A 12,903-nucleotide genomic window follows, 5' to 3' on the forward strand; every position below is an offset into this window, starting at 1 on the left:
TCCGACCGTCCCACCGTCGACCACCATAGTGTCACCACTATAGGTTTCCAAAAAACCCATAAATTGATTTAAAATTTTGCAGATAGCTTTTTAATAGTAATAGGAATCTATAATAACAAATTCAACATGCCGGCATTATTTAAGTGTATAGGCTATACATCCTTAAGTCAGATGAGATTGTGTCGTATACACAACTTATGTTTGCAAGTTCTGTTCAGAAATCTTTCCCCCTTCCTTTCCCTTGTACGTCCGTGATGAGAAATTTCAAGTCACGTTTCCGTAGTACGCGTCCCATAAATTAATGCTTAGTTAAGGGACGCGACTCTTAAATTGGTTAACCGTTAAAAAGATCTGCGGAACGCGACCGATCGTTGCGTTGGCTGTTTGCCGAAGAGAGCATCGTGAATACAAATTCTAAGCCAACCGGGGCGGATTAGGGTTGAATTTTAAGGAGCGTCTCGCAAGTCGTAACTCCTCTAACAAATTAACGAAAAGCTTGATCAATTTTCGTCCGAGCAGCGTCGATTTCCTCAGTTCCACAAAATTAATAAACTGAACAATCACCTAACGAAGCACTTGCAAATTACGTGCAGTATGAAGTATATATCAAGAATTTCTCTGCTGAATTATTTTCATCTCACGGCAACTCTTTTTCACGGAAGACTAACTCCTCCGACTTTCTGCGAAAACGATGTTCTCTGTCTATATTGTAATTGCGAAACAGTATAATTTAATCATTTCGAATATCAGTCGACTGCTACATTTTTATACATGATTTAGCAGCTCTTGCAAAATATTCCACCGCTACATAATCCTGTATAAGACGCAAAAATCCAAGTAGATAGATATAAAGCTCCGTTATCGGTGTCGAAATTTTAGAAAAACGGTATGGCGCGGTATTTAATACAATGTAACTTTGCGATTAATTATTTAGCAGACTCTTAATGAGTCGATGACGAACAGTTATAGAAAAACAAGTCTTTACGGACATCTTGAAAGATAAAAAATGTTTCCGGTCTTGTTACCTAGCTGCGGTATCAACGATAAGCAGGCACTGAACAATTAATTTAAGTACGAAGTCTGAATTATTTCATCATACATTTTTAGATAATTTTAATCAGTACCATTTGATAAACTGTTTATTGAAGAATGTCCTATGCCTGTAAATTAGAATGCTGGATCACATTTATCATGCTACAACTACTATGTTTAGTTACTGAGAAAGCTAACGAGGACATTACGGGGAAAAAAGTAACCGGCAAACGCTACTGGTAATGCATCATCAATCACCTTCGCGAAACGAACGTTAAAAAGGCGAAAGTAAAACTGGATTATGTAAATTGTTGATTCCGTTTAACGATAATCATCTTTCGCGTGAACATAACCGGTCAATCTTCCTACCTGTGACAGCTGATACGGAACGGCTATATATGTTATATCGCGCTCGATCGCGCATCAGATTTCACGTGGCATTGAGAGTTGACGATACCAAGAACGATCAAGACAAATTAAAATGCGTAATTACATATTGGTACTCGCTTGCCTGTCCCTGTTCGCCTGTGCATTTGCGAAAAACCTGATACTTGGTAAACGCCTGCAAGGCGATGTATTGCTTCAGAATCAAAGTATCTACAAGGTAAAAGAATATAACAATTTTAATCATTATATCCGTTGATTTTCAATCAATTGAAAGTGATTGTTTGTCTCGTACAGCCGGATCTGCCAGACGTTTCACGGACTGCCATTATCGATGCGCGTGCTCCAGCCGAGAAAATAATTTCATATGTCAATATAACAAGTATAGATTCGGGAGCTGTGCAAATTGAGCTTATCGATGGACGCATCGGAACGCAGACAGTGATCGTGCAAGCAGTTGGAGAACAAAGTTGTCCCCTTAAAATCCAGGCTTTGATCTACGGTGTTCCTCACAACTATAATACTACTCCTGCACCAACTACTACAGTACCAAGTACAATCAAAGACATCACTGAAACTACAACTCCTGAAAGTACTGAAACTACAAGTCCTGAAAGTACTGAAACTTCAACTCCTGCAAGTTCTAGAACTACAACTCCAGAAAGTTCTGGAACTACAACTCCAGACAGTTCTGGAACTACAACTCCAGACAGTTCTGGAACTACAACTCCAGACAGTTCTGAAACTACAACTCCTGAAAGTACTGAAACTACAACTGAAAGTAATAACGCATCACCAACTTCTAAAGTAATCGGCCGTGTTATGAAGGGGGTGTTAATAGCAGGCTGTGTATATTCAGTGTTTTTAAATAAATATTAGTTTGAACAGTGAAAACTTCTGTAGTATTTAAATTTTTGATCTTTTTTAAAAAGCAAAAGCCAACGTTATTTTCAATAAATAATGTTGAAATAGAATTATTTAAAGAAAAAAGAGAGTAATCAGTGCGCCCATATTATGAAGCACCATTTCAGAGTCATGTCCTGATTGTTTCATTTATTATGGGCGTATTATGAATAGAGAAAATAAAATCAATAAATGATTAACATTTTTATTTTTCATATTTTATTTAATGTTTTATAAACAATAAATAAATAATTTGAGTCTATAAACGAGAATCACGTGTGGTGTGATAACACGGCCGGTTACCTTAGCGAACCGAATATTACGGTACCAAGTTCAGTCGAAGACAGCAGCATAGAATCAGAGAGCACAGAAGCTACAACTCCTGAAAGTAGTAGCGAGGAATCAAGTTAAACCGATGCTAGTACTGATGAATAAGACGTCTTTTTTTAATAAGTTTTTTTTTTTTTACTGTATTTATTAATTCGATCTGATTGATCCAATATTAGTATTATGCAAAAACAATTGTGCTTGTACTTATTGAATAAATTTTGATTATTTATAAATTTGTGTTCTTCAATCAACGATCCTTATATTTCGTCGTTATCGCATTAAACCCTGCGACTGTGACGTAGCAAACAATCCGTTAGTAGTTACCGTTCTTCAGGAGTTGAACAGTCTCCCGGGGGAATACATTAAAATTCTCGCGAGTGGCTGGGGCAAGATCGTCCTTGCCGTTGACGTCGTTTACGTATTTTAGCGACCATTGATCTACCGAGACGCGGATGTAATTCGTCGTGTTTGAAAATTCGAAGCACAGACGTTTCGTCGGTAACGCGTTTCCAGGAAACTCGGTCCCTGGTCGACGCGACGACGACGGTTTAAGGCTGCATCGCACGTAACCCGCCACTGTTACCTGATTCGCTTCATCATCCGGCGTGGCTCGCTTAACAGCGTCTTCTCTGCCCTCTTCCATTTCCTCATCTTCTCGTCCTCTATCTCCGTTTCAGTGTTTCGTTCGTGCGTCAGCGAACAAGCCTCGCTAGCGAAAATCGTATCCCAATTTGTCAAAAATCGATTTGTACGGACGGTTAGGATTCGAGCAGCCGCTGCGGAATTTTCGATAGCCCTCGTAGGGAACAAGCGAATAGCTAACCGAGTCCGGTGAAAAATTAATTTCCCTTCGATGCGGCTCCATTTTCCGTTAAATATTTCACTGGAAATCGTGGCCGTCCCACGGTAAACATCACGATCGATCGGACTGTACAGTCGGCGAGCACTTTTCCAACTAGCGTAACGGAGAAAGATTTACGGAAACGTTCGTCCATCTTTTATCGTACCGCGATAACGTACGTATGGTAAAAATTTCTTTTTACCTCTGGCTGAAACGCGATTACAGCCAATTCTATTATACAATTCATACTGCTCGTATCTTTTTCGAGCACTCGACGTTAATCTGCGCGCGGTTCTGGTTGAAATTTTTCCGTGACACCGTGTATAAAACTGAAATAGGTAGAATCCGGAAAAACAGGATCGCGAGATTACATCTCGTTTACTGCGTTACTCAGGTTGTGTAACTCACATCGGGACATCGCTCGTAAACTCCCATTTTCGAGCGGGCCGGGGGAAGAACAGAATTAAAAAGGGTCGCACCTTGGTTGCAGCGTGCCAATTTAAATTCCGGTTTCCCTTGCGTCCTCCACGCGAATTCAATCGATTCGCCTTTGCGCGTCGCCACTCGTTGCTCGTTCGACGATGAAAAATCGCGACGAGGGGCGGAAGAAGAAAAGCCGGAGAGAAAAAAGCAGGAAGAAAAGGCAATCGTGGTGCGAAGGGCATGGGCGACGCCGCCGACCAGCAACAAGTGAGAGCCGAAGAGTTATTGGACCCAAAAGCCTGTAATAATGGCCGGCGCGTCGCGGAGTCGAGCGAAATCGAACGCTTCCCCGGTTTTATTTCGACGCGCATCCCGATCGAAGAAAGTCGATACAGAACAGGGGACCTGCCGACTGGAAAATCGGTGCATCGCGACCCTTTGTCAACGGTCTTTGCCGTTTGTGATTAAAAGGATATTCCTCCCTTTTTTTCTACAGTCTTCTCTAATCGAGGGAAAGTATACACTTCGATTCCCGACGGCTCCGAAATTTTAAACAAAGTTCGAACAAGAGTTTAGTTGTCCTCACGGTCTCTAAACATCTGTCTACTTCCGTCACGTGTCCATACATGGTAACGACTCAATTGTGAAACATTAACATGCCATCCACGCTTCATCCACTGCACCGTAGACGCATCTGAAATTCTAATTATAATTCGTCTTTTTCACGCCCGGTGGCTTGTAAGTTTTTTAGAGGAATTACATGTTTCCGTGTAGCTTATAATTTATCGGTGGCTCCGAACGAGATTCTTGTACAAGAATTTAAGACGACGAATTTTCATCGCTGATCGGAAGATTTTTTCGAATACAACGAGCCAGCCTCGTTTGCACCGAGGCGAGGGCTCGGTCCGACTCGCTGATCCGAAAAGTTTTAATTATTACATTATCGCGTCTCTGGCTCGCGCTACCGTGCTCATGCACGCGTCAAGTCAGACGTAATGATGGAATTATACGAAGCGTTGTACGATCATGTTTGATCAATTATCGAACTTGTACACCTATATATTTACTATACGCTGTAGTACACGAAAATTTTTCTTATTTTTCCCATCTTTCTAGATAAACGAGTGAGAAGAATCTCACTACCGAATTCAACAAGTACGAAGAATGAAAAGAAAAAGAAAGGTTGTCGGGCCGTTCATGTTTTTTCCCAGAGCGAGGTATTCGATGCAAATGTTCGCAGTAGGACGCGGACCCATAAAGTATTAAAAGAGCAGAGCACCGGGCTTTTCTTCGAAAAGCAGTATTCAAAGCGTAGCCTCCTTTACCCGGTGGTAGTCGCCGTTGTAGCGCGGTAATGGCATTCGCGATCCATTTACCGATTCCATCCTTTAACGGCATAAATCTCATCTAATAAATGTACACGCGTACACCGGGTGCGTCGCCGAGCCGCATACTCACGCGAGCTTTCCGCGCGAGGCCATCTATCATTCAAAGTCTTCGCTATCGGAGTCACCCCGAAGCATCGCCGGAAGAAAACCGAACCAAGGCTTGGTTAGCTACATGTTCCGATGAACCGTAAAAGATTAGAGTATTATACGAATGCGTATGCTGATAGGAGGATCTTCCGGAAATTCCACAAACGAGTCCACTTTTCAAGGGAGATTTCCTACTTCGATACCCGATACTTTCATGCAAATATCGAATGCGATTCTAATCTTGTTGCTACGCTTTTCTTCGTTTACTTTCGTAAACCTGGTTGAAACGATTTCAGCGAAGCACCTAGTCACTTTGTTAGCCCAATTGCGGTACGGTCACATCCACGTCGATGCTATTTACGAAATTCCAAAGTAAGGGTTTTGCGACTCTAGCCCGATTCTCCCTCACGTTACATTGCACGCGCTGGTGGCCCCGTGTCCCACGTACACAGGCCGCGTAATTTCACGCTTTCGGGCATGCACGCGTTTTGCATACTCGGTGCAGCGCGTTGCGACCCCGTGGATGAAATAGACGGCGATCGAGCGTCGCAACTCGTGTCAACCAGAACAGCCTGTTACGTTAATTATTACAAAGAAACAGACAGGGAAGTTGACAAACGATTTCAAAACGGGCGTATGATAATTGTTTAAACCATTCTTTCAAAGGGATTAACTGTGTTACTGTAATATAGAAGTAATATAGAATATAATATAAAAGTCTTGAGTTGCTTCCGTAAAAATGACGTACGGAAGAGCGTCGAGGAGTAAATTTGGCATTTGCCGAGTAACGAGCCTCTCGAATTATTTACTGGACTACAAATATTTGCCAGGGAAACACGGCCGACTTGCTTGAAATTCGATTTGCATGCTCGCTTCTCCTCTTCTCGCGCGAAACTTTTTCCGCTTTCGAGGCTCGCGAGGCCACTCGAGGCTCGCGCGGTTCGATCGCTTCTCGTTTTACTTAATTGAACCCTCTCCGACGATAGGAAACAGCGTTCCAGAGAGGGAGGGAGCGCGAGAGGGTGTCGAGAAGGGAGGGAAGCAGCGGTTCGAGTGGAGCAGCCCTCTCGACTCTCGACTCCTCGTTCGTCGATGAGGCGAGCGGGTAAAGGTAACAGCGCGTTAACGCCAACTTCCAGTCGGTAATTTTCCCGAATGCCGGGCAGAAAAAAATTGCGAAACTTCGGGATATTTACCGTGTCGCCCGGCCTGGGTGAACAGCCGAACGCGTCAAAAGTTCTTTCGAACTTGCCCGCTCGCGTAAACTCGACGAAAGCCGAGCTGGTTCAGAAAATTTTATGGCGACGTGTTCGAATATACGCGTAGAACTCTCGGGTCGGTCAAAGAACCTTGTGTTTCCCACAGGCTGAAATTTTCGGGACAAGCACGATACGTGGGTAATGAGAATTCATAGAGAGATCAAAAAGTGAATAGTCAGACTTTGAACGAAAACCACGACTGAGGGGACGCCGTGGCAGTTCGCGGAAGTCAGAACATGCCTACCGGCGAGTTTCGCGATAAATAGTACAAAGAAAGTGTGTGATTAAACATTATCCCGGTGTGTTGCCGCTCGCGCTTTCATCCCACGCGCTTAATTATCCTTTCATTCATTCGAGTCTCGAACAGAAATCGACTTCGCGTATCAACTGTGATATCCACCATTATTACCCGATCATAGATCTAACTTGATTATCTTATCTAACTTGACTACGCGAACATTTCTCTTTCTCTGTCAACGCGTCAGCTCTCGGAATTCGCGGTGGCTGTTCGCCAGACCGGATGCGGGATCGGACCCTGAAGGTTTGGCGTTCTGGCCGCTGACTCTCCTCGGCTTCTTTCTTCTTGCGGTATTCTTTCTGACCCCTCGGAACTGCCACGGGGCTGCGAAGATCGTTAACTAAAGTGGGTAATCATATCCACCGGTTTCACGCCGAGCCGAGCCGAGCCGAGCCGCGGCTGTTCAACCACTCCGTGTGTACAGGGTGGCCAAATTATTACGGTCTACGTGGCCATTTCGCGTATCGTCGAAACGCGGCAGTCGCCGCACGTCCCCCGAAAACGTGCACAATGTGCATGCTCTGAATTCGATCGGCCGACTCATTGGTCACGTTTGTTCGCGACATTTTCGACTCGTAGAAAATGGTGGACAAAACCACAGCGAAATCAAATGAAGAATAGATTCGTGAAGACTAATGAAGCGACGGGACAGAACATTAAGAATGTTAGAAACAGAAGTGACAAAACGAGATGTGAATCAAAGGAAATACATTTGGTCACGTAGGACGTGGGTGTAAGCGTATTCGGTTCCCGATAAGATCGCTTCCAGGAATCTGTCGACGGCTCAACAACAGGAAGCGAGATCGCCACGCCAGGAAGAATACGAATAATCACGAATCAATTCACCGAAATGTATGCACTAACTATTGTTGCCTCGATCGTAACATTAGCCACTGTCTGGTGATAAACACGAGAAACTGCTTACCAGTTGCAAACGCGAATCGGCTCCACCGTAACTGGGGATCGATTTGCGTAATTGGAACGCCCTGTAGATAACCGGGTCTGTATCGAGTATTACGTACCTACGTATACGCGTTTCGCGCGGGGAGGCGAGCATATAATTATATGCCTCGAGTCGGCACCTTGGAAATGCCGGCTCGTTAGCAAATCTTGCGAGAACCGCGCAAACACCTGCCTGATTGTTAATAATTTGCCGCGCTAGAAGCGGTTCTTCCACGAGACCACGGTTCTCTTTCTTCCTTTCTTTCTTCCCTTCGTGTGCACGCACGCACGCACGCACGCACGCACGCAGACGATCCGAGGCGTGTGTTAAAAATCACACGGTCGATGGATCGCTACCTGGACCAGTTAACACTTTCGTACACGGGGCCGGTGCCTGTTTAGCCGGCAGTAATTTCGCCGGGGCCCGGGCCTGATCGAGATTCCTGCAGTTCGACTCGCGCTAATCGCACGCTGCTCCTCTTTCTCTTTCGCGCGCTCGATAGTTCTCGGGACTTGGACTCTTCGGGGCTCGATTTCTCAAAGGTAGAGAACGTTTCAGACTGCACGGTAGCATTCCTCCGAGAGTGAAGGTGATTCCGAGCAAAAAACCACCGGGAGAGGTTTTGCCCGAGTTGAAGTACAGTTGAATCGTTCGACTTTTTTCCCTTCGGAGAGGGCTCCGAGCTTAATTGAACCCGCGAACGAGGATCGCCCCGTGGAATTCAAGCAATAGAAACCCGTAGCGTTCCTATTTGAAAATTAAGCACCTCTAATTTATAGCAACTCGTTTCGACAACGCGATCTCATCCAAAGGTGTAACTCAGAAACGGGAGGAATTTCAAACGCGAGAGAGTAACGAATTTCGTTATTAACTTTTCCGCAACTTTGCTCTCCGATGTCATATAGCGTATATTTAACTAGCCCGGACCTGGTAACTATCAATTAATTAGTTCGAAACAATTGCAGCCGCCCACTCGTTCTTCGCGCGGACTTATAATTATTCTGTTCGCGTGATCCCACGTCCGAAACTCCCTTTCCCTGCGTCGGGAACACCTTTCCGAATAAACGCGCGTTATTACACGCCCACGCTTCTCCCTTCGCGATCGTTGCACCGCTCCTTTAGGCATCGAGCGAAAAGCTGTCTGCGAATTCGTGGAAGAGCCAATGGGAACGGGACGTTCTTCTCGCGTTTTATAACGTAGAAAAAATCTGATTCCACGTGGGAGTGCAATTTCAATGAATTACTCGAACGAAGTCGTACGCCTCGAATTCCCATGGAACATGGTTACGCTGGTACCGCGAAATAACCGACGTCCTCGATTACGCTCGGAGATAAATCGTTGGTGAAATTTCATTACGGCATAAAGATAATTCGCGGGATTCGACCGATATCCAGCTTGGAACCGGGGACAATTTAATTAATTAAGCAATTACGACGAATCGGTCGACGCTGACTTTCATATTCCCGATGACGTCGCGAGCCACTCGGAAGGTAATAAAGGTGACTGGGTAATTAGCTAATTAGGCGTCGATGAGACGTTCGACGAGTTTCGCCGAATGAAATTTGCCGATCGTCCTCGTTTCTCGATTGAGCTCGCCCATCGGAAATCTTTACGACGCGGAATGTTTCGCATAAAATTTTCATTCGTGAAAAGTAACCAGAGGAGGAGAACGAGGCGAGCGAGAGAAAGTGAGAGGGAGAAAGGCCGGAACCGTTCGCGGAAGTAATCAGAGACAGGTGTTGACACTGTTCTATTATGTATTCAAGAGCTCTCGAGGTGGCTTTACACAATGCGCGCAATCTTCGCTTAATTTCCATCTTAAAGCATTTAAGATTGTATGCATACCTACCGGCCTGGCGGCACGGCGGCGGCCATTCCAACGCGGGCTATAATTTGCCGGGATATTACGCGAACGCCGACAATTTTCGCCGAGCGTTTCGCGCGGTTTCGTCCGAATTACACGCGTCCCTGCCACCCCGCCGCCCGTCAGCCGTTCCACATTCTTTTTATCATTCGATAAACGTGCGCCTCGATAAAGAAAACTGGAGAAGAAACTCGCGACCGAGATCCCTTGTTCCCGACGCGGGAAACTAGGTTAAACGGTAAACGCCTTCGCGTAATTTAACAATTTCCCCTTTAAATCGTTCCTGCCGCGGTGTATAATTGCGGGGCCGGCAACCGGAGTGCACACTGCGAAAGCGCGAAAAACGCGGCGACAATTGAAGCGAGCTTTCGAAACTCGGTGAGAAAAAGATCTGCCACGTTCTCCGTCTCCCTCTATTTTTTATTCCACGTGATTAGTTTTCCGTACATGGCAAGACAATAGGATAATTTCCGACGTAAACGACAATTGCACATCGACACCTGGCGCAAATTTGCATACCGTTACAGACACGGCGTACCGTTCGCCGGATTTTGGTAGATTTTGTCGCGGGCATCAGTGATCTATCGCACATGGTGAATAAAGTTCCGTAACGCGTAACGTACGACTCGCATTCATTGCATTTAGTGGATTTTGAAGGATGAGAATGGAGCTTCCAATAATTAAGACGCATCGCGTTAAAATTTGTACGGTACTTCTTTTGAAAAATGCGTGGTCGACACGGTTTCGATGTTAGAGACAATTTCGCGAAGTTATGTATACTCCATGTAGGAAAATTATAATTCCACTAATATCGAGTTATTAAAATACGATACGCATTCCGTGGGAAGTAGCGAAAGCCGATTACAGGGCGTAGACGACTTCGTGCCAACATTTTAATAGAGAGGCATTGCGTAAACGGGTCACCATCGTTTTCGTATAATTTTCATAATTCGACGAGAGAATCTCCCATCTTCGTTCGGAACAAATATTTAAACTACCCTACGTTTCAAGCATTCTATAATTGCTTTTAGCCGACGAGCCGTCAGAGTCAATTTTAATTATCTAATTCCTATCGCTTCAACGTAATTAATTAGGAATCACGTTCTCCCGAACAGTACTCTGGATCGTGTAACTTTACCGCGTTTAAAGGGGAAACTTCGTTTCTTTAGATTTCAAACTGCTGGCCGATGTTATCAGAGTAAGTCGAACGATTATTATTTGATTCTTCAATATTTGTGGGATCGTTTAATAACCGATTCAACGTGGATCGACCAAGTTTTGTTACGTGAAAGAGAATGTATTGAGTAAATTTATCAAGGTTCCTAATCATTGCAAACGAAAAATAATAAATTCTATTGTGCCCAATTTCAACCTCGTATTTCCCGTGATCCCGTTTCACCGCGACGCGGCACATATTTAGGTTTCGGAACAACCAACGTGGAATCTCTTGAATTTAATTGCACCTGAACGAGTAATAGGGAAGTGCAAGCGTTGCAGATGATCGTAGCTCACGAACTGCTGACTCTACTCCGAACTGCGCCTTACCACTTCCGATCTTTTGCTTCTCAATAATTAATCCCGGCCCGCGTCCCCCGATTATCCTTCCTGTTCTCCCTGATCTGAGAACCGAAATCGACTCGTGCGTCGTTGCGTCACTGTGACGCGAAGGCGTCACCGACTCACGTTGGATTTTTTAAATGGTAATGGTAAATTCCTAAACAGTTTGATCAATAGCTGCTCCAAGAAAATACTTTAACAGTCAGCGTTCTATCATCGAAGCGCCAATCATAAATTCCAATTATTATACTTGATCGGTACAATGTCTCTACCGATGTGTCAAGGATCCACTCGAGACGAACTGTAACCATTAACTCGACTACCCTTGATCCCTCGTTACCTCCATTAACCAAAACGTTCGAACGAGCGTTTCGGATTCGAACAAAAAGCTCCCGAGACGAGGGAGCACGTAGTAAAGCGTTCACGTGTTTTCGCGCGGCATTAAAATTAATCTCGGGCCGGATCAACGGCTGGAAACTCGGAATCCGCTATTAGCAGTATATCGTCCCGGACGCGTTATCGCCGCGCTATTTGTCGACGAACGGATCAACCGAACAGCACGTTGTAAACGTCTTGGGCAAACAACGCGTCAGGTAGAACCCGGGATTCGAGAGACGCAGCACGTCACTAGTTCCGGGGTTGGAGGGCGGTGAATGGCGAACTTCCGGAAGCCCTGAGATCTTGCAACTTTCCGTCACGAGACGCGACTCCTGCTCGACTGCCGACTGCTCTCCGTTCAAACTGCCTGAGTTATGAGCTCGATCCGCGAATTCCACTCTACCGTTCTAGAATAATTATTGCGCCGCCACCCTCCGTCATCCCGCGCGGAACCGTGCAAGTTCTCGGCGCAAAGGACGGTTATCGCTCGTAAGAACTGCATAACTTTCCCTCCATGCTCGGAATTTTCACCGGAGAAGGGAGAAAGGAAGAGTCTATATCGATGCGTATCGAGATCCTACGTTCTCTCAGTGCGTTTGTCACAATTGCATCTTATCGTTAAACGTGTTTCTCGATATTTTCCTGCACGCATTCCGGGCTCCCTTGAGCTTGACAGCGCAAACAACTGAATATTTCATGATGGCTAACGAGAACGAGCAGGCGAGTTGGTATAAAAGTTGGCCGCAGCGTCTAGGTTCGTATAATTGATTTCAGTCGAACGTCGAGGAAGGAACATCGAGCCAAAGAGTGCTCTATCGAACCGGATATAGGAAAGTTTGCGGCTCCTTCGGAATGGGACTGAGTGGTTTAAGGGAATGAAAAAAAGAAAGAGGAAACATTCGGAACACCGCGAACAGACAGATTGGCCGACTACTAGGATTGACTGGTTCCTACGAGACGGCCAAGTTTTTTCAAACTTTCTCTCTCCTTCTCTCTTACTCTCTCATCTAACAACTAACCGATCTTCGACAGGTCGACCGGATTACACGGCCCGAGCCCCGCATCTATCCTGTACATCCGTCCGAGCAATTTAAAACTTTATAATTCGCGGATACAAATGTCTCGCGTCGCTGTTTGCTTGCTATCGGGACAGAATCCATGCTCGATCCCTGTCCGCATCTATTCGTCCGTTTTATGCAAGGCTTCTTTATGATC

At 45.2% G+C, this 12,903-nt stretch overlaps 2 protein-coding genes across 7 annotated transcripts in view; one reads left to right on the plus strand and one right to left on the minus strand.

Moving 5' to 3' along the window:
* Nucleotides 1–12,903, minus strand: part of LOC108622924 (zinc finger C4H2 domain-containing protein) — a 161,500-nt gene that overhangs the window by 97,961 nt on the left and 50,636 nt on the right. The window lies entirely within an intron of this gene.
* LOC108622851 (cell wall protein RTB1) lies at nt 1,473–2,842 on the plus strand. Its single transcript, XM_026811864.1, has 2 exons — nt 1,473–1,636; nt 1,714–2,842. Exons 1-2 carry the CDS (start codon nt 1,514–1,516, stop codon nt 2,293–2,295), a joined length of 705 nt encoding a protein of 234 aa, XP_026667665.1. The 5' UTR covers nt 1,473–1,513; the 3' UTR covers nt 2,296–2,842.

Source organism: Ceratina calcarata, unplaced genomic scaffold (genome assembly GCF_001652005.2).
Source record: "Ceratina calcarata isolate Rehan_Ccalc_2016 unplaced genomic scaffold, ASM165200v1 scaffold25, whole genome shotgun sequence".
Classification (NCBI taxonomy): domain Eukaryota; kingdom Metazoa; phylum Arthropoda; class Insecta; order Hymenoptera; family Apidae; genus Ceratina; species Ceratina calcarata.